This window comes from Elephas maximus, chromosome 2 (assembly GCF_024166365.1).
Source record: "Elephas maximus indicus isolate mEleMax1 chromosome 2, mEleMax1 primary haplotype, whole genome shotgun sequence".
In the NCBI taxonomy this organism is placed as follows: Eukaryota; Metazoa; Chordata; class Mammalia; order Proboscidea; family Elephantidae; genus Elephas; species Elephas maximus.
This window is the reverse complement of record NC_064820.1, coordinates 224,798,365-224,817,578: the sequence shown is the minus strand read 5'-3', so window position 1 is coordinate 224,817,578 and position 19,214 is coordinate 224,798,365. Positions and strand designations below refer to the sequence as shown.

Below are 19,214 nucleotides of genomic sequence, written 5' to 3'. Positions count from 1 at the left end.
TCTTTCTTTCTTTTTTTTTTTTTTGGTCTTTTCCTAACCCATTCCCCTGGCCTGACAGAGCAGCTACAAAAAACCCAGGGACCAAAAATCCTTCCTTAATTGGACTAAAAACACAGAACCAGCTCCAGCCAAGCATATATGATCCACAGTCTTGGGCTTTCATTCCTATAGGGAACAAGGCATTTCTGATAGGAATCTGACTATAAGTGTTTTAGCAGATTGCTGGAAAGACAAGTTTCCCAGGCCTGATATCTCTGCTTATTCAACAGAGACCTCACTGACCCACAACAGGGAACTGAGGGCTGAAGCTCCCCCCAGACCACCTAGCCTCCTGCCTTAGGGGTCCAAGGAGGGTGACACCTACCAATCTCTAGAGGTAATTGCATTGGGGGCCTACGGTACAGCTGCAGAGCCCACCCACCAAAGTGCTTTAGGAATAGAGACACACCTACCTCACTGGCACTTGGGGGAAGCCTGTCAGCATCCTGCCCCCCCCCGTGTGTGAACCCGTGCTGCTACTAGAATCTGGTGCACACAACTATCACCACTACTTCTCTAGGTGGATAGGTGACAGTCTGCACCACACACTTGATGACCCAAAATCAGATTCTACTCAAGAATAGTGAATGGACTCTTAGGCTTATATACTGGTAACAGCCCAAACCAGCTGGTAATAGCACATAAGTGATTCAAGGGCTACAACAATCAAGACAGAGAAGTCTAGTAGCCCTTCTACGTATATTGAAAGAAAACAAAACAAGATAAGACTCAGTGAGCAAATATAGAATAAATCACTACAATATCTTAGTGATGGCTCGGAGACAGCAGTCGATATCAAACCACATAAAGAAGCAGACATGATTGCTTCTGCAAATCCCCAAACTAAAGAATCAAAATCTTTCGCCAATGAAGATACAATCCTGGAATTGCCAGATGCAGAATATAAAAAACTAATTTACAGAATGCTTCAAGACATCAGGGATGACCTCAGAAGTGAAATAAGGCAATCTATAGAAAAAGCCAAGGAACACACTGATAAAGCAGTTGAAGAACTCAAAAAGATTATTCAAGAACATAGTGGAAAAATTAATAAGTTGCAAGAATCCATAGAGAGACAGCATTCAGAAATCCAAAAGATTAACAATAAAATTACAGAATTAGACAATGCAATAGGAAGTCAGAGGACCAGACTCGAGCAATTGGAATGCAGAGTGGGAGATCTGGAGGACCAGGGAATTGACACCAATATAGCTGAAAAAAAATCAGATAAAAGAATTTAAAAAAATGAAGAAACCCTAAGAATCATATGGGACTCTATCAAGAAGAATAACTTGCGTGTGATTGGAGTCCCAGAACAGGGAGGGATAACAGAAAACACAGAGAGAATAGTTGAAGATCTGTTGGCAGAAAACTTCCCTGACATCATGAAAGATGAAAGGATGTCTATCCAAGATGCTCATCGAACCCCATTTAAGATTGATCCTAAAAGAAAATCACCAAGACATATTATCATCAAACTTGCCAAAATCAAAGATAAAGAGAAAATTTTAAAAGCCACCAGGGATAAAAGAAAGGTCTCCTACAAAGGAGAATCAATAAGTTCAGACTACTCAGCAGAAACCATGCAGTCAAGAAGGCAATGGGATGACATATACAGAGCACTGAAGGAGAAAAACTGCCAGCCAAGGATCATATATCCAGCAAAACTCTCTCTCAAATTTGAAGGTGAAATTAAAACATTTACAGATAAACACAAGCTTAGAGAATTTGCAAAAACCAAACCAAATCTACAAGAAATACTAAAGGAAATTGTTTGGTCAGAAAACCAATAATATCAGATACCAGCACAACACAAGGTCACAGAACAGAACATCCTGATATCAACTCAAATAGGGAAATCACAAAAACAAATTAACATTAATTTTAAAAAGAAAAAAATGCTCAAAACAGGGAATCATTGAAGTCAATATGTAAAAGATCACAATAATCAAAAAGAGGGACTAAATACACATGGCATAGAACTGCCATATGGAGAGGGGTATAAGGCAATATAGGACAATACGAGTTAGGTTTTTACTTAGAAAAATAGGGGTAAATATTAAGGTAACCACAAAGAGGTGTAACAACTCCATAACTCAAAATAAAAACCAAGAAAAACATAATGACTCAGCAAACATAAAGTCAAATACTATGAAAATGAGGAACACACAATTTACAAAGAAAAACGTCTCAGCACAAAAAAGTAAGTGGAAAAATGAAAATGTCAACAACACACACGAAAAGGCATCAAAATGACAGCACTAAACACATACTTATCTATAATTACACTGAATGTAAATGGACTAAATGCACCAAACCTTCTGTTGGCCCAGGACGGGAACCATTCCCGAAGACAACTCATCAGACATGGAAGGGACTGGACAATGGGTTGGAGAGAGATGCTGATGAAGAGTGAGCTACTTGTATCAAGTGGGCACTTGAGACTATGTTGGCATCTCCTGTCTGGAGGGGAGATAGGAGGGTAGAGACAGTTAGAAACTGGCAAAATTGTCACAAAAGGAGAGACTGGAAGTGCTGACTCATTAAGGGGAGATTAAGTGGGATGGAGTAAGGTGTATATAAACTTATATGTGACAGACTGACTTGATTTGTAAACGTTCACTTAAAGCTCAATAAAAATTATTAAAAAAAAGTTATTAGAGACAAATGAAGTAGTTTGCTTAATGTAAATTAACCAAAATTGCTAATTAGAACAAAGAGGAAATGTGTTGTTCCTGTTAGCTGCCATGGAGTCGGCCCTTGACTCATGCCTACCCCGTGAACAACAGAACAAAAACACAGCCTCATCCTGTGCCATCTCCATGGTTCACTGCAGATCAGACCATTGTGAACCATAGGGTTTTCATTGGCTGATTTTCACAAGTAGATCACCAGGCCTTTCTACCTAGTCTTTCTTAGTCTAGAAACTCCTCTGAAACCTGTTCAGTATCATGTTGCTGTTGTTAGGTGCCCTTGAGTCAGTTCCAACTCATGACAACCCTATGTACAACAGAATGAAACACTGTCCGGTCCTGTGCCATCCTCACAATCTTTCTTATGCTTCAGCCCATCATTACAGCCACTGTGTCAATCCATCTAGTTGAGGGTCTTCCTCTTTTTTGGTGATCCTCTACTTTACAAAGAATGAAGTTCTTGTCCAGGAACTGATCTCTCCTGATGACATGTCCCACGTATGTGAGACATAGTCTCACCATTCTTGCTTTTAAGGAGCATTCTGGATGTACTGCTTCCAAGACAGATATGTTCGTTCTTTTGGCAGTCCATGGTATATTCAATATTCTTTGCCAACACTATAATTCAAAAGTGTCAATTCTTCTTGGGTCTTCCTTATTCATTGTACAGCTTTCACATGCATATGAGGCGATTGAAAACATCATGACTTGGGTCAGGCGCACCTTAGGCTTCAAGGTCACATCTTTGCTTTTTAACACTTTAAAGAGGTCTTTCACAGCAGATTTGCCCAGTGCAATGAATCATTTGATTCCTTGACTGCTGCTTCCGTGGGTGTTGATTGTGGATCCAAGTAAAATGAAATCCTTGACGACTTCAATCTTTTCTCCACTTATCATAATGTTGCTTATTGGTCCAGTTGTGAGGATTTTTGTTTTCTTTATGTTGAGGTATAATCCATACTGAAGACTGTGGTCCTTGATCTTCACTAGTAAGTGCTTCAAGTCCTCTTCACTTTCAGCAAGCAAGGTTGTGCCATCTGCACAACACAGGCTGTAAATGATTGAATAAGTATGGTGAAGGGATACAACCCTTGCACATACCTTTCCTAAGTTTAAGCCATGCAGGATCCCCTTGTTCTATTCAAACAACTGCCTCTTGATTTACATACAGGTTCCTCATGAGCACAATTAGGTGTTCTGGAATTCCCATTCTTCGGAATGTTATCCACAGTTTGTTATGATCCACACAGTCGAATACCTTTGCATAGTCAATAAAACACAGGAAAGCATCTTTCTAATATTCTTTGCTTTCAGCTAAGCTCCATCTGACATCAGCAATGATATCAACGTCCTCTTCTGAATCCAGCTAGAATTTCTGGCAGTTCCCTGTTTATATACTGCTGCAGCCGCTTTTGAATGATCTTCAGCAAAATTTCACTTGCCTGTGATATTAATGGTATTGTTCAATAATTTCCCCCATTCAATTTGATCACCTTTCTTTGAAATAGGCATAAATTTTGATCTTTTTCAGCAGGTTGGCCAGGTAGCTGTCTTCCAGATTTCTTGGCATGGGTGAGTGAACACTTCCAGCGCTACATCCTTTGTTGAAACATCTCTATTGGTATTCCATCAATTCCTGGAAACTTATTTTCTGCCAATGCCTTCAGTGCACCTTGGATCTCTCCTTTCAGTACCATTGGTTCCTAATCATATGCTACCTCCTGAAATGGTTGAGTGTCAACTAATTCTTTTTGGTATAGTGACTCTCTATATTCCTTCCATCTTTTTTGATGCCTCCTGCGTTGTTCAGTATTTTCTCTGTAAAATTCTTCAATATTGCAACTCAAGGGTTGAATTTTTTCTTCAGTTCTTTCAGCTTGAGAAATGCAGAGCATCTTCTTCCCTTTGGTTTTCTATCTTCAGGTCTTTGCACACGTCATCATACTTTGTCTTCTCAAGCCCTGTCTTGAAATCTTCTATTCAGCTCTTTTACTTCATCATTTCTTCCTTTTGTTTTAGCTACTCAATGTTCAACAGCAAGTTTCAGAGTCTCTTCTGACATTGTGATCTTTTCTTTCATTCCTGTCTTCTTAAGGACCTCTTGGTTTCTTCAGGTATGATGTTCTTGATGTCATTCCACAACTTGTCTGGTCTTTGGTCATTAGTGTTGAGTGTGTCAAATCTGCTGAGATGGTCTCTAAATTCAGGTGGGATATACTCATGGTTGTACTTTGTCTCTTGTGGACTTGTTCTCATTTTCTTCATCGTCAACTTGAACTTGCATATGACCAGTTGATGGTCTGTTCCACAGTTGGCCCCTGGCCTTGTTCTGACTGATGATATTGAGCTTTTCAGTTGTCTCTTTCCACAGAAGTAGTTGATTTGATTCCTGCGTATTCAGTCTGGCAAGTTCCCATGCATAAAAATGCCCTTTATGTTGTTGAAAAAAGACATTTGCAATGAAGAAGTTGTTGGTCTTGCCAAATTCTATCACGTGATCTTCAGCACCATTTCTATCACCAAAGCCATATTTTCCAACTACTGTTCCTTCTTCTCTGTTTCCAGCTTTTGCATTCCAATCACCAGTAATTATCAATGCATCCTGATTCAATGTTCGATCAATTTCAGATTGCAGAAGTTGGTAAAAATCTTCAATTTCTTCATCTTTGGCCTTGGTGGTTCATGGATAAATTTTAATAATAGTTATATTAACTGGTCTTCCTTGTAGGTGTATGTATATTATCCTATCACTGACAGTATTATACTTCAGGGTAGATCTTGAAATGTTCTTTTTGATGGTGAATGCAATGCCATTCCTCTTCAAGTTGTCATTCCTGGCATAGTAGACCCTGTTATTGCCTGACTCAAAATGGCAAACGTCAGTCCATTTCAGCTCACTAATGCCTAGGATATCAATGTTTATGCTTTCTATTTCATTTTTGGCAATTTCCAATTTTCCTAGATTCATACTTCATACATTCCAAGTTCTGATTATTGATGAATGTTTGCCACTGTTTCTTCTGATTTTGAGTCCTGCCACATCAGTAAATGAAGGTCCCCAAAGCCTGACTCCATCTGCACCATTAAGGTCAACTCTATTTGAGGAGCCAGCTCTTCTCCAGTCTTTTGAGTGCTTTCCAAACCGGAGGGGCTCATCTTCCGGTACCATATCAGACAATATTCCACTGTTATTCCTAAGGTTTTCACTGGTTAATTCTTTTTAGAAGTAGACCACCACCAGGTCCTTCTTCCTAGTCAGTCTTAGTCTGGAAGCTCAGCTGAAACCTATCTGCCATGGGTGACCCTGCTGGTATTTGAACACCAGTGGCATACCTTCCAGCATCACAGCAACATGCAAGCCCCCACAATATGACAAATTAACAGACGTGTGGGAGCATATTTGTATAGCCTTTCCTTTAAATGGAAACCCTGGTGGCTTAGTGGTTAAGTGCTACAACTGCTAACCAAGAGGTCGGCAGTTCAAATCTACCGGGCTCTCCTTGGAAACTCTATGGGGCAGTTCTACTCTGTCCTATAGGGTCGCTATGAGTTGGAATCGACTCGACAGCAGTAGGTTTGGTTTTTTTTGTTGTTGTTGTTTTCCTTTAAATGGAGTTCCTGGGAGAAGCAAATAAGCCAAAAAGCTTGGCAATTTGGAGTGCACCCTGAGGTGTCGTATCTCGGAAGAAAGGCCTGGCAATTTACTTCCAAAAAATCAGCCACCGAAAACCCTCTGGAGCACAGTTCTACTCTGTTGCATGTGGGTCACCATGAGTGGAGGGCTACTGGTTTTGGTTTTTTCTGTTTTTGAATATTTATTGTATTTAGGTGAAAGTTTACACAGCAAGTTATTTTCCCGTTCAACAATTTATACACAATTTGTTCTGTGACATTTGTTGTTATCCCCGCAATGTGTCAGCACTCTCACCATTTCCAGGTTGCCTTCCCTGTTTCCATCCCTCCAGTTTCCCTGTCCCTCCTTGCCTTCTTATCTTTGCTTTTGGGCAAATGTTGTATATTTGGTCTCATACAGTTGATTGTTCTAAGAAGCCTGTTCCTCACAGAAGTTACTGTCTATTTTATAGGCCAATCTATTATTTGGCTGAAAGGTGACCCCTGGGAGTATCTTCAGTTTCAGTTTAAAAGGATGTCTTAGGATGATAGTCTCGGGGGTTTCTCCAGTTTCGATCAGTCCAGTAAGTCTGATTTTTTTTCTTATGAATTTGAGTTTTGTTCTACATTTTTCTCCTATTCTAACCAGGAATTTCTATTCTGTCCCTGGTCAAGAGTACTCATTAGTGGTAGCTGGGTACCATGTAGTTCTTCTGGTCTCAGGCTAGAGAAGGCTGTGGACTAATTGCTTCCTGGGGTGTTTGGTTTCCTTCATTCTCCTTTGCTCTAGACAGGAAGAGACAAATAGTTGTATCTTAGATGGTCTCTTGCCAGCTTTTAAGACCCCAGAAGCTACTCACCAAATTAGAATGTAGAACATTATCTTTATGAACTATGTTATACCAGTTGACCTAGATGTCCCTGGAGACTATGGTCCTTAGCCTTCAAGCCCAGTAACTCAGTCCCACGAAATGTTTGGATATGTCTAAGGAGTTTCCATAACTGTGCCCCCCCATGTGCTCTTTTATAAATATTAATATATATGCAGCAAATACAAATATGTATATACAAACGCCCACATCAATACCTATATATGCACACGCGTGTACTCCCATGCGCCCTCCCACACCTGTATAACATACATATCTACCTACGTAACCACTCACAAATTTTTGGCTACTGTTACTGTTGTTGCAGAATCGTACATGTTATATATAGCATTTACCATAGATGCCCTTGATTCTTGAGTACCTCTCAGTGTCTTCCTTTACCTTGGTCACATGGTACTGACTTCCCCCACGTTGTGTATTGACTTTCCCTTCACTGGAATTAACATGCTTCTACTACCCAGCAAGTGATTCTCCCTCCCTCTCCCTCCTGCCCTGGTAACCAGCAAAGAATGTTGCTTTCTTTATGTAAACCTATACTTGACTTTTTTTTTTTTTAATTAATTTTTATTAAGCTTCAAGTGAACATTTACCATTCCAATCCGTCTGTCACATGTAAGTTTACATACATCTTACTCCCTTCTCCCACTTGCTCTCCCCCTATTGAGTCAACCCTTTCAGTCTCTCATTTCGTGCCAATTTTGCCGTCTTCCCTCTCTCTCTATCTTCCCATCCCCCCTCCAGTCAAGAGTTGCCAACACACTCTCCAGTGTCCACCTGATTTAATTAGCTCACTCTTCATCAGCATCTCTCTCCCCCTCGCTGACCAGTCCTTTTCATGCCTGATGAGTTGTCTTCGGGGATGGTTCCTGTCCTGTGCCATCAGAAGGTCTGGGGAGCTTTGTCTCTGGGATTCATCTAGTCACAGTCATACCATTAGGTATGGTCTTTTTATGAGAATTTGGGGTCTGTATCCCATTGGTCTCCTGCTCCCTCAGGAGTTGTCTGTTGTGCTCCCTGACAGGACAGACATCGATTGTGGCCTGGCACCAACCAGTTCTTCTGGTCTCAGGATAATGTAGGTCTCTGGTTCATGTGGCCCTTTCTGTCTCTTGGGTTCTTGGTTGTCGTGTGACCTTGGTGTTCTTCCTTTGCCTTTGCTCCAGGTGGGTTGAGACCAATTGATGTATCTTAGATGGCCGCTTGTTGGCATTTAGGACCCCAGACGCCACATTTCAAAGTGGGATGCAGAATGTTTTCATAATAGAATTGTTTTGCCCATTGACTTAGAAGTCCCCTCAAACCATGTTCCCCAGACCCCAGCCCCTGCTCCGCTGACCTTTGAAGCTTTCATTTTATCCCGGTATACTTGACTTTTTACAAAAGTGGTATCATGCAACATTAGTCCTTTTGTGATTGACTTATTTCGCTCAGTGTAATGTCCTCCAGATTCGTCCATGTTATGTTTCTTGGATTCATCATTGTTCTTTATTGGTGCATAGTATTCCGTTGTGTGTATGTACCACATTTTGATGGACACTTAGGTTGTTTCCATTTTTTGCTACTGTAAATAATGGTGCAATGAACACGAGCGTGCATGCATCCGTTTGTGCGATTGCTTTTATTTCTCTAGGATATACACCAAGGAGTGGGATTGCTGGATCGTATGCTATTTCTATTTCTAGCTTAGTGAGGAAGCGCCATACAGTTTTTCATAGTGGTTGTACCATTTTACAATCCCACCAGCAGTGTATAAGAGGGCTACTGATTTTTTACAGTTCCAAAGCCTTCTCTATTCTAGGCTTGGGTATTCCAGATTCTTCAACTCTTCCTCAAAGTATAAGGTATTCTTATCTGGCCCCCTTCCTAAACCTGTTTCATTTTTAGGTCCCTAGCACTTTCCCCCCCAACCTCCTCCCACCTCCCCCCGCCATCCCCATTCCGGGCAGCAGCACCCATTCAGAGTCACACTCTCCAAGGCTCAGGGTTCAAGGGAGTGGCTGGGAGTCTGAGAGTCTCCACATTCCTGGTTAGACCATAAGGAAGACAGTCTGGAGTCTGCAGTCTTCCTCCAAGCCATTCAGTGTTAATTTACTGTCTTCTCTCCTCCCATCAGACCCCTCCCCCAGCCAAAGCATTTGCATCCAAACTCTTGGTTGCAGACCTGTATTCTATTTGGGTTTATTATTATTTTAACTACCTGACGGGTAGGCAGTGGTCAAACAAATTGGGACACTTGATCAGCCAGCACACCTCACACACAGTTGATGTCCTATGCTTCATATTCTGTTTCCTTTCTTGAACTCTGTCCCACTTCCGTTGAGCCTCTTGGAAATAGTCAGACCCTGTCCTTTTGCTCAAGTCATACCTTCTACCTAGCCCGCCCACAGAAGGCGGTATTGTCTTTGTAATTGTTGTTGTGAGAGGCCATGTTGGCCAGTGGCCTGGTCCTGCACCATCCCCATGATAGGTTAGGGACTGGACCCGTGTGATTTAAAGGGTTGTCATTGACTGATTTTCTCCAGTAGATCGCCAGGCCTTTCTTCTGAATCCATCTTAGTCTGGAAGCTCCACCAAAACCTGTTCAGCAACATAGCAACACACGAGCCTCGAATGACAAGTAGTGGCTACACTTGAGGTGTGTTGGCTGAGAATCAAACCCTGTTCTGCATGGAAGGCATAAATTCTATCACTGTACAACCACCATCCCCTTAGGTCTCCAGGAAACTCATTGTGCTCCAGTCGCTTCCAACTCATAGTGACCCTATAAGACTGACCACAACTGCCCCATAGGGTTTTGAAGGAGCAGATAGTAGATTTGAACTGCCAACCTTTTTGGTTTGCAGCTGAGCTCTTAGCCACTGAGCCACCAGGGCTCCTGTAAAAAAAAGTGGCAGATAATTTGCTTCACTGGGTTCCCACCTGCTGCCCTCTTCAGGCTTCTTCCCTTTCTGCCCCCAATAAAAAAAACACATCCAAAAAATGTCTGACGAAAACAAGTTTATTATAAACTAATACGATACGGCTCCTAGGACTGTGCGCATGCAGACACTAAGCGACGAAAACACTGGGTATGTAAAGGGACATTACAAAAAACAGGAAAGAGTCCTCCTGTGATGCTTAGCATACACCCGTTCTGAGAAAAGAGCCAGAGGGAGCTCAGAGAGGAAGAACAATCTGGAAGGCTGAACGCAGTTTTTCCTAGTCAGGAAAATGCAACCGTTCACCCAGTCCACACCGTATGCTCCGTAAGGGCGGACTCTGGTCTTCAGGCTTGAACTCAAGCTGCGTATCTGGGCGTCTTTGCAAGTGCTCCTGGGCTTATGGATGCACCATGACTGTGACATTAAGGTGACCTGAGGCACTGTAAGACCTGCTAAGCATTAACCTGTTAGTGTGTTCACAGCACATCTATTCGGGAAGGGTGATGGCCTGCACCCCTGGCGCAGTAGGTGGGGAAACGGGGCTGAGCAGAGAGCCCACTTTAACCAGGGAACTTGGCCAGGCGGCGCCGAGCCTGGGCCAGCCGTGACAGCCGCTCCTTCAGGAACTTCCTCTTGTCGCTGGTGTCGCTCTTCTCCTTCAGGAGCCAGTTGTAGCCATCCTTGTCCTGCAGCAGCTGCAGCATGGCCTTCTGAAGCTGCTGACTATACACCTTCAGGATGAAGAACTGGATGACCAGAGGGATGTGGCTGGAGATGCGGTTGCTGAACTCCTGCAAGAAGGAACAGGGCACAGAGAGGTTGGGGGAACTCTGCACCACCGGGATGGGGCTCAGACCCCACCGCCTGAGCATGTGGGGGCTCATTTTCCAAAGAGAAAACCTCTCCCAGCTCGAGGCCTCTCTCTTGAGTCACTGTCAACTCTCCCACGTCAGTGACATCTGTGCTATACCAAAACCAAACCAAAACTGTTGCGGCAGAGTCGATTCCAACTCACGGTGATCCTACAGGCAGAGAGAAGTGATAACCATTTTACAGAGAAGAAAGCTAAGGCTCTGTGTGTGGCCACGGACACACAGCCAGACAAAACCAGATACCAGTGGCTCTAACCCACAACTATCTGAGCTTGTACAAAGGCTTAGAAAGGCTGAGAGATGGAGCTGACAGATGTTCACCTTACAGAGACGACGAGGCTAAAGAGAGAGTCACTCAGGAGAAAAGGAAATGAAATGAAGGCCCCGTTCTAAGAGACATGGGCAAACGCACCTGATGGTAGGCGAGCAGGTGCTGAAAGATTTCCGCTATGGAAGACTCCATGGAAGGACTTGGTTTTGGTTGATAGTATGGGTAATTCTCTTTTTTCCTCTTCTCTTCCTCTGCGTCCTTCTCCCTGACCTTCTGCAGCGTGCTCCTGTAAACTTGATCCTGGCAGTAGACAATCTGCTCCATCTGGAAGTGCAGCCGGATGGACTTCTCAGCTTCCTTCTCTTGTTCTAATTTAATGTCCTCAATTTTGGACTACGGGAAAGGAGAAACACAACTACGTCTTCCTCAAGAAACGAACGCACGGGTGATGGCAAAATTCAGCCAGTGTCAGGTTATCCGAGCTGTGTGAAAGTGGCACATGACCCTGGAATGGCCCTCTGAGTCCCACCTCGGCTGTCTAAGCTGGGTTCCCCTGTGCCGAGGGTCAGAATCACCCTGGAGCCTGAGCCACACCCAGGGGTGAGGACTCGCAGGGGCTCTGTTCTCAGGTCTGTAAGGCAGGTCCTTCCTTCTATCTCTTGGGGTTTTCTAACCGGATGCTAAGGACTAATTTATCCACCAGAGGTTCACAGGGTAACCAAAAACAAAACAAAAAAACCTGTTTGCCATGGAGTCTGTCCAATTCCTGTAGGACAGAGTAGAGCTGTCCCATAGAGTTTCCAAGGAGCACCTGGTGGATTCAAACTGCCAACCTTTTGGTTAGTAGCAATAGCTCTTAACCACTACGCCACCGAATTTCCCACAGGGTAACCAGGGGACTGAAATTTAAGTCAGTCAAATTCTGTTCCATGGTCTTGGAGTTTCAAGAAAGCACTGCCAGAAAGCCCTGGGGACAGCCCTCCCAGAGAATGATCTGATCCTCCCGGCCTCACCGAGGACACAAAGCCAGGCACTCACATCACTTTCCTCTGTTAACTACACACCTTCCAAGGGAGGTGCTCCTAGTTATGGATGAGAAACAGGCACAGGGAGGATCAGGGGCTTGGCCCGAACTCTCCAGCTGGTGAACGGGGGAGCCCTTGATGTGAGGGTGGGTGAGTCTGCTCTCTTGACCGCTCTTGCCTCTCAGGGTGGGGGTCTCCTTTCTTGAAGGACACCATATTTATGTCTGGTTTTCCCCATGAGTTTCTGAATTTGGGGATTTTTTTCCAGAAGTCACCATCTTCGACATTCACTGTGACTCTGTTTTGTCCTGCTGGTGTCAACTTGGATAGGCCACGATTCCCAGTGTTGTGTCCACCATTTTGTCATCTGTTGCGGTTTTCCTTTTCCTAAGCATTGTAAATTCTACCTCTGTGATGTTAATAAGGTGGGATTAGGAGCAGTTATGTTAATGGGATAGGCCTCAGTCAGCAAGAATAGGTTGTGTTTAAGTCACTCTCTTTTGAGATACAAAAGAGAAGTGAGAAAAGAGACAGGGGAACCTCATACTACCAAGAAACTAGAGCCAGGAGAACAATGCATTCTTCTGACCCAGAGTTCCTGCACTGAGAAGCTCCCAGTCCAGAGGAAGATTGATGACAAGGACCTTCCCCCAGAGGCGAAAGAGTGAGAAAGGCTCCCCCTGGAGCCGATGCCCTGAATTTGGACTTGTACCCTACTAGACTATGAGAGAACAAACCTCTTTGTTAAAGCCATCTACTTGTGGTATGTCTGTTATAGCAGCACTAGATAACCGAGACATAGGTTAACTGGTAACATCACTAGGAAGACTCCTGAGCAAGCCTGAGTGTTTGCTTCTCTACATATACAATGGGAAGATGACGCTGAAATGGTCTTAATCCAAGAAATCTCTTTTACAGAATTAGACTTAATACAGAGTTTTAAATAGCATGCAGTCAGTTACCTTGGCTGTTCTGTGCAGGTTAAAGAATTCTTCAAAATTGTTTTTTGAGACATCTGTGAAGGCAAGCCGGACCATATCTGATCAAAGAAAGAGAAGAAGTTCAACGTTGGCCAAATCATTCATAAGCTTCATAAATTGCAAAAAATTAGAGGATATAATGGGAAGAAACGAAGCTTCCTTTTTTCCACCCTCCTTCACATCCCCCTGTCTTCTTCCTCCCCTCCTCCCACTACTTTCCCCCCATAGGAGCCAAACGCCTAAAAGTGGCACCAAGAACTCACCAGTCACCTTGTGAAGCATACCCACAGCTGGTTCTTCCAGGTTTTTGATTTGGTCTTTTATAATCATCTCAAAAGTGCGATAATTCACAAAGCCTGGCAGCTCTCTGCCACGATACTGATTTTCAAATTTCCAGTAATGTTGACACATAATTTTGTGACCTACAATCAAAACGCACAGCACTGGATGATTCTGCAAATATCATCTTGCAGATTGTGGGGCTTTCTGAAGCTGCCAAGTGGCAAGAGAAACTGGCAGATTACAATTCAACAAAAATTCAGGGATTGCAATAAAGAAAAGCATTCAGGATAAACGTCCTTTGTATTCTCAAGGAACCAAAGGCGAAGCCAGAGTATGATGCCGGAGGACAACATAACCAGATACACAGAGTAGGACATAGTCTGGAAAAGGTACTTGAGGATGAAATGTTGGAAATCAAATTTGATTTTTACCAAAGAACTCATCTCATTAGCCACAGTAGTTATGGTCTATACAGTTCTCACAAATACCAAAACAGCGAGTATTGAACCAGCCTAGTTTGACCTTGGCTGGGAAATTCTCACCCGTGTACATGCAGGTCTGGGACACCATTCCTCGCCAACACTTCTTATTCTCTAACTTTTTAATTCAAACATCCTAGTGGTTATGGAGTGGCATTTCACTGTGACTTTGCTTTGCACTTCCCTAAAGACTGGAGCCCTGGTACTGTACTGGTTAAGAACTTGGCGGCTAATCAAAAGGTCAGCAGCTCAAATTCACCAGCCTTTCCTTGGAAACCCTATGGCACCGTTCTACTATGGGGTCCTATAGGGTCGCTATAAGTCAGAATCGAATCGATGGCACCTAACAACAACAACAACAGCAAAGACTAATGACGTTGAGCATTATTTGTGTACTTATTGGCCCTCTGAATGTCTTCCCTGGAGAAATGTCCATTCCAGCCCTTTGCCCAGTTTTCACTTTGGTTATTTGTCTTAGGGGGCTTGCCATGAGTCCTTGTGATAATAAGCTGACTGAGCAATCATAAAGGAATTGCCGGAAGGCCGAGACGCTCAACTTCCTTGAGAGGGACAGAGTGACCCTTCCCCAAACGGACAGACCCACACAGTGGGCTCCACCATCTGCTCTCTGGACCTAGCATGGAAAGGGGTTGACAGGGTGGAGATGTAGCATGTGACTGCCCCAGAAATGAGCACAGGGCTTCCTAACCGTTCTCCCAGCAAGGGGCTCTGTTATTTAACCCATCCCATCCTCGCTGCCCTCTGCCAGAAACAATGCACTCAAGGATGTGGCCTAACAACAACAAATCACTTAATTTACTGTCCATATTTATTACCTAAAGCCATGGTGAACTGCGGATTTGAACTTCTGGTCCGCTGATGCCAACTGGACTCCTGAATCCAGTCGTGTGAGTAAAAGCAAAGCTACATAAAGGTTCCTCAGCCCCGGGGCTTTACCCTTGGTCGATATATCATTTCCTTATCATTTCCTTTGCCGTTAGCTGCTGTCACGTAGGCCCCTGACTCCGGGCAACTCCAGGCGCAACTGAAGGAAGTCCTGCCTGGTCCTGCGCCATCCCCATAATCAGCTTCGGCTCGAACCATTGTGATCCATGGAGTTTTCAGTGGCTGATCTTCAGATGTAGATCTCCAGGCCTATTTCTCGTCCATCGTAGTCTGGAAGCTCTACTGAAACCTGTTCAGCATCATACCAATATAAAGCCTCCACGGACAGACTGGCGGCTGCATGAGGTGCCTGGATGGGACGAAACCAGGTATCCTGCGTGGAAGGTGAGGTTTCCACCACTGAACCGCCAGTGATCTCCTTAGGGCTTCTTAAAATATTATAAAGTAGTTTTCAGGTCACATTTTCTCCCTTTTCCAGACTCTTGAGAACCCAAAGATGCAAGGACAGTATCTATCATGCAATTTTACCTTCTTTTTACCACCTTTCCTCAAAATCCATTCGGAGACACATTAGACTTCACGACCCTGACCATTAACCGAGAACAGGTGTGGGCTATTTTAGTGGTGGTGCCATTGGTGACAGAATGACTATGGTGCTTGCGTCAGGGCAATACTCCCAGGTGACGAGGGCTGATGTTTCCAGGAGCTGGGGCTGATCTGGGCTGACTCATTTGCCTTTTCTCTCCAGGTGTCCTTTGAAATCAGTGCCCCATGCTCTCTGGGTGCAGTCCAGTGATGTGGAACAGAGCAAACACCAACGCTTCTGCCGGGCCTCAGCCCACTAACTCCTCACTCCGGCATGCACACCAACGGCATCGCCACCCTCTACCGCCTCAGTCTGAACCCAACACCCAGGTTCACAACGGGACCTCAAACTCACCGTCCTGGAAACTCCTTTCAATTTCATTACTCCATTTGAGGAACTCACTTCGGATTTTTGTAAATAGCCGGCTGTCATTCTCCCCCACTGACTCTTCTCCTTGTACTAAAGCAAGAATGTCCTGATTAAATGCATTGATTTTCTGGTAAAAAAAAAAAAAAAAAAACAAAGTCAGCATAAGCTGAGATACTGAAAATACAAGTAATGAGGATGTTGGTGGGCGGGTGTGCATGGACGATGGGCCACTGTGGGATCGTGGGAAAGCAGAGGTGTTAGCACAGACCCTCCAAGCCTCCTCTTACCACCTGTGGGTCTCAGGTGAGTGCTCACCTGGAAGGGTCAATGCCTCAAAGGGGACCATCACATGACAGACACGCCCTCACTGTGGACTCTGCCCCCACAGTCCCGTCTGTCTCCTCCATCCCCCTTTTGGTATGAAGTGGAACAGGGTGTGCAGATCAGCTTTGGGGAGGGGAGAGGTGCCTGAGCACATGACCCCTTTTCAGACAATGTTGTGTGAGTCTCCACCTAATGCCGCTGGCAGTACTCACATCTATCAGAAAGAACATTTTCTCATTCTCATCCTCGGGGATGTCCACACCGTACTTCTGTAACTCCTCTGTTATTTTCTGGTGACTCTCCTTGATTTGATTCTCTAACTGGGGCAGAGATTTCTGCAGAGAGCAGAGAGAAAAGGATGGAAATATATAATGTGAACAGGGTGTGAACAGGGACACACACGGTCTGCAAGGTACCAAGAGGCCGAGGGCAGCCTTGACTTCTCAGTCTCCTCTAAAAGGAAGGAGTTTCAGACAGACAAAGGGACAACTCGGGCCATGGCTTTCCATCCAGGTCTCCCATGTTCTCCCTCTAGTGGGCACAGCCTTAGGCTGACACTGCCCTTCTGAGTGATTCCCAGGCCCTATATATGAGCCACGCAAGGAGCACCTCCACCTGGGATCTTTTTAAAAAAAATTCAGATGAAATTCACATATTGCAAACTTGACCATTTTAAAGTGAACCATTCAGCAGCACATAGTACACGCACAAGGGGTAACCCTCACCTCTCTTTACTGGGAAAACATTTGGCCACTCTAAAGGGAAGCCCCACAGCCTTTCAGTAGATGCTTCCAGAACCTCCCCTAGGCACTGGCACCCACCTGTCTGCATTCCATTTCTATGGATGTACCTATTCAGGATATTTCACAAAAATGGAATCAAACTACCTGTGAGCGTTTGTGTCTGGCTCTTTTCACTCGGCTTAATATTCTCCATGCATGGTGACTTTTTTACACCAGCTCTCTGCAGGGAGATTAGAAACCCTCCTGTCTAGTGGGTTGTTGAAAAGTGCCTATTGGAATAACGAGATCCCACAACATTTACGTGGTTTTAAACAGATGAAAAGCCATCGAGGACTCCTGTCTGGGATATGCTGGCTGGCCCCCCACTGCAGATTGCTGAAGATGGCTGTTAAGATAAAACAGAGCATCAGACAGCTGACAGAGGTCACAAAGGGGCACACTAAAGCCAGGTGGCAGCAGGACCCGGGGGACAGCGGAAGGCAGCAGGGAAGCTGATCTGCCTTCAGGGCACTTGTTTAGGTGAGACTGCCTGAGCTGGACTTTCAGAGCCTGAATTGGTGTGTGGGGCAAAGAGAAGGCCCCAGGTGGGCCTGCTCAGGGTGGGGCACCTTCCTTCTGCAGAAAAGCTACACTCTCCTTATAATACCCCTACCACCAGCTGCTGTCTGGTCAGTTCCAACTCATGGCACCCTCATGCGCATCAGATTGGAACTGTGCTGCATAGGGTTTTTAATGGCTGGCTTTTTGGAAGTAGATTGCCAGGCCTTTTTTCCAAGGTACCTCTAGGTGGACTTCAATCTCCAACCTTTCAATTAGCAGCTGACTACACAGGGACTCCCTTGTTGTAATGGTTAGCTAGAAATAACTCCTGGGGATTGCATGAAAATCTTGAACTCTAGCCCTGAGGGGATAGAAAGGTATTATCTCCACTGAGAATCTGTAACCCCAAGCCAACCCTTTAAGAACTCTGCTGCCAAATCCCACTTACTGAGCAGCCCCTAAAACTCAAGCTGAGAAAGTAACGCAGTTCAAGCTAAAGGCCCCCTCAGTCGCCCGGCTCCGTGGCCATGGAGCCCACCTTCCACCCAGGCATCTACACACACCCACAGATCAAGTTCCAGAAAAGACAGACTCCCAGCCAAAACTCCAGCTCCAAGTCACAGGCACGGGGGTGAAGCAGCAGAGACAACCAGCAGACCCCACCCTCCAGGGCTTCTGACATTGGAGCCAACAAACGCAAAACACAACATCAATATGTGCAAGGAAGCCTTTACAAAGGATTGACAATGTGAAAAATGGAAAGCTGATGCCCAGGTAAGTGAGAGAAAGAACCACATTGAAAGGAATGGAGAACATTCTAGAAACGAAGAGCGTGAGAATGAACATGACCCAGAGATGACTACGGTGGCTGGGAACAAACGAGGATGATTCATGACACTCCTGTTTCAGTAATTCATAATTAGTTATTCAGGTAATGGTTATGTAATTAATTAAATGGCAGCTGTTTAATGAATTAGAATCAAGATGTAATTTTTCTTCGGGCCCCGTGGGTATCATCTATTGCCACCCCATGAAATGTGGTCCAGGCAGTTCAGCATCACTGGGAGCTGGTGGGAGCTGAGACTCCCAGGCCCGCCCCGGACCTACTGATCAGACCCCTCACTGCAACAAGACCCCAGGGCATGCAGGGGCACACTGACGTTGAGGCCACCCGCAGGGTTCAGCAACGTGATTGTTGGATAGTTTCAGAGAATAGACACCCAGGTGTGTACTTACACAGATGAGGGTGGTGTGTACTCACACAGATGTGGGTGAGGTGTACTCACACAGATGTGGGTGACGTGTACTTATGCAGACGTGGGTGACGTGTACTTACGCACATGTGGGTGGTGTGTACTAACACAGATCTGGGTGGTGTGTACTTAAGCAGATGTGGGTGGTGTGTACTTACACAGATGTGGGTGGTGTGTACTTAAGCAGATGTGGGTGACATGTACTTACGCAGATGTGGGTGATGAGCTCGGTGGTGAGTCTTTCTGCCAGAAGTGGAACGGTGGCCTTCCCTTCCTCCAGGAGAACCCTGAAAGAGAACACCGCATGGATGTCCAGCCTGATGTGCCCTTAAAACCCAAGTCTGCATTCCTTAAGTAGTCAGAAAACAAAATTCAAGGTATATCCAGTTATGTCGGCTGAACAAAATGCTTTGCAATTGGGTTCTAATG

The 19,214-nt window shown here is 44.7% G+C and overlaps 1 protein-coding gene across 1 annotated transcript in view; it reads right to left on the bottom strand.

Moving 5' to 3' along the window:
• Positions 1-10,223: 10,223 nt before the first annotated feature.
• The window catches only part of LOC126070585 (interferon-induced GTP-binding protein Mx1-like), a 44,070-nt gene continuing 35,079 nt past the window's right edge, over positions 10,224-19,214 (bottom strand). The window contains exons 9-15 of the mRNA XM_049874905.1: positions 18,994-19,072; positions 16,462-16,584; positions 15,911-16,052; positions 13,567-13,725; positions 13,286-13,362; positions 11,440-11,691; positions 10,224-10,946 (exon numbers count right to left, since the gene is read on the bottom strand). Coding sequence (XP_049730862.1) covers positions 10,716-10,946; positions 11,440-11,691; positions 13,286-13,362; positions 13,567-13,725; positions 15,911-16,052; positions 16,462-16,584; positions 18,994-19,072 — 1,063 coding nt within the window. The 3' untranslated portion in view covers positions 10,224-10,715. The remainder of the gene's footprint in view (positions 10,947-11,439; positions 11,692-13,285; positions 13,363-13,566; positions 13,726-15,910; positions 16,053-16,461; positions 16,585-18,993; positions 19,073-19,214) is intronic.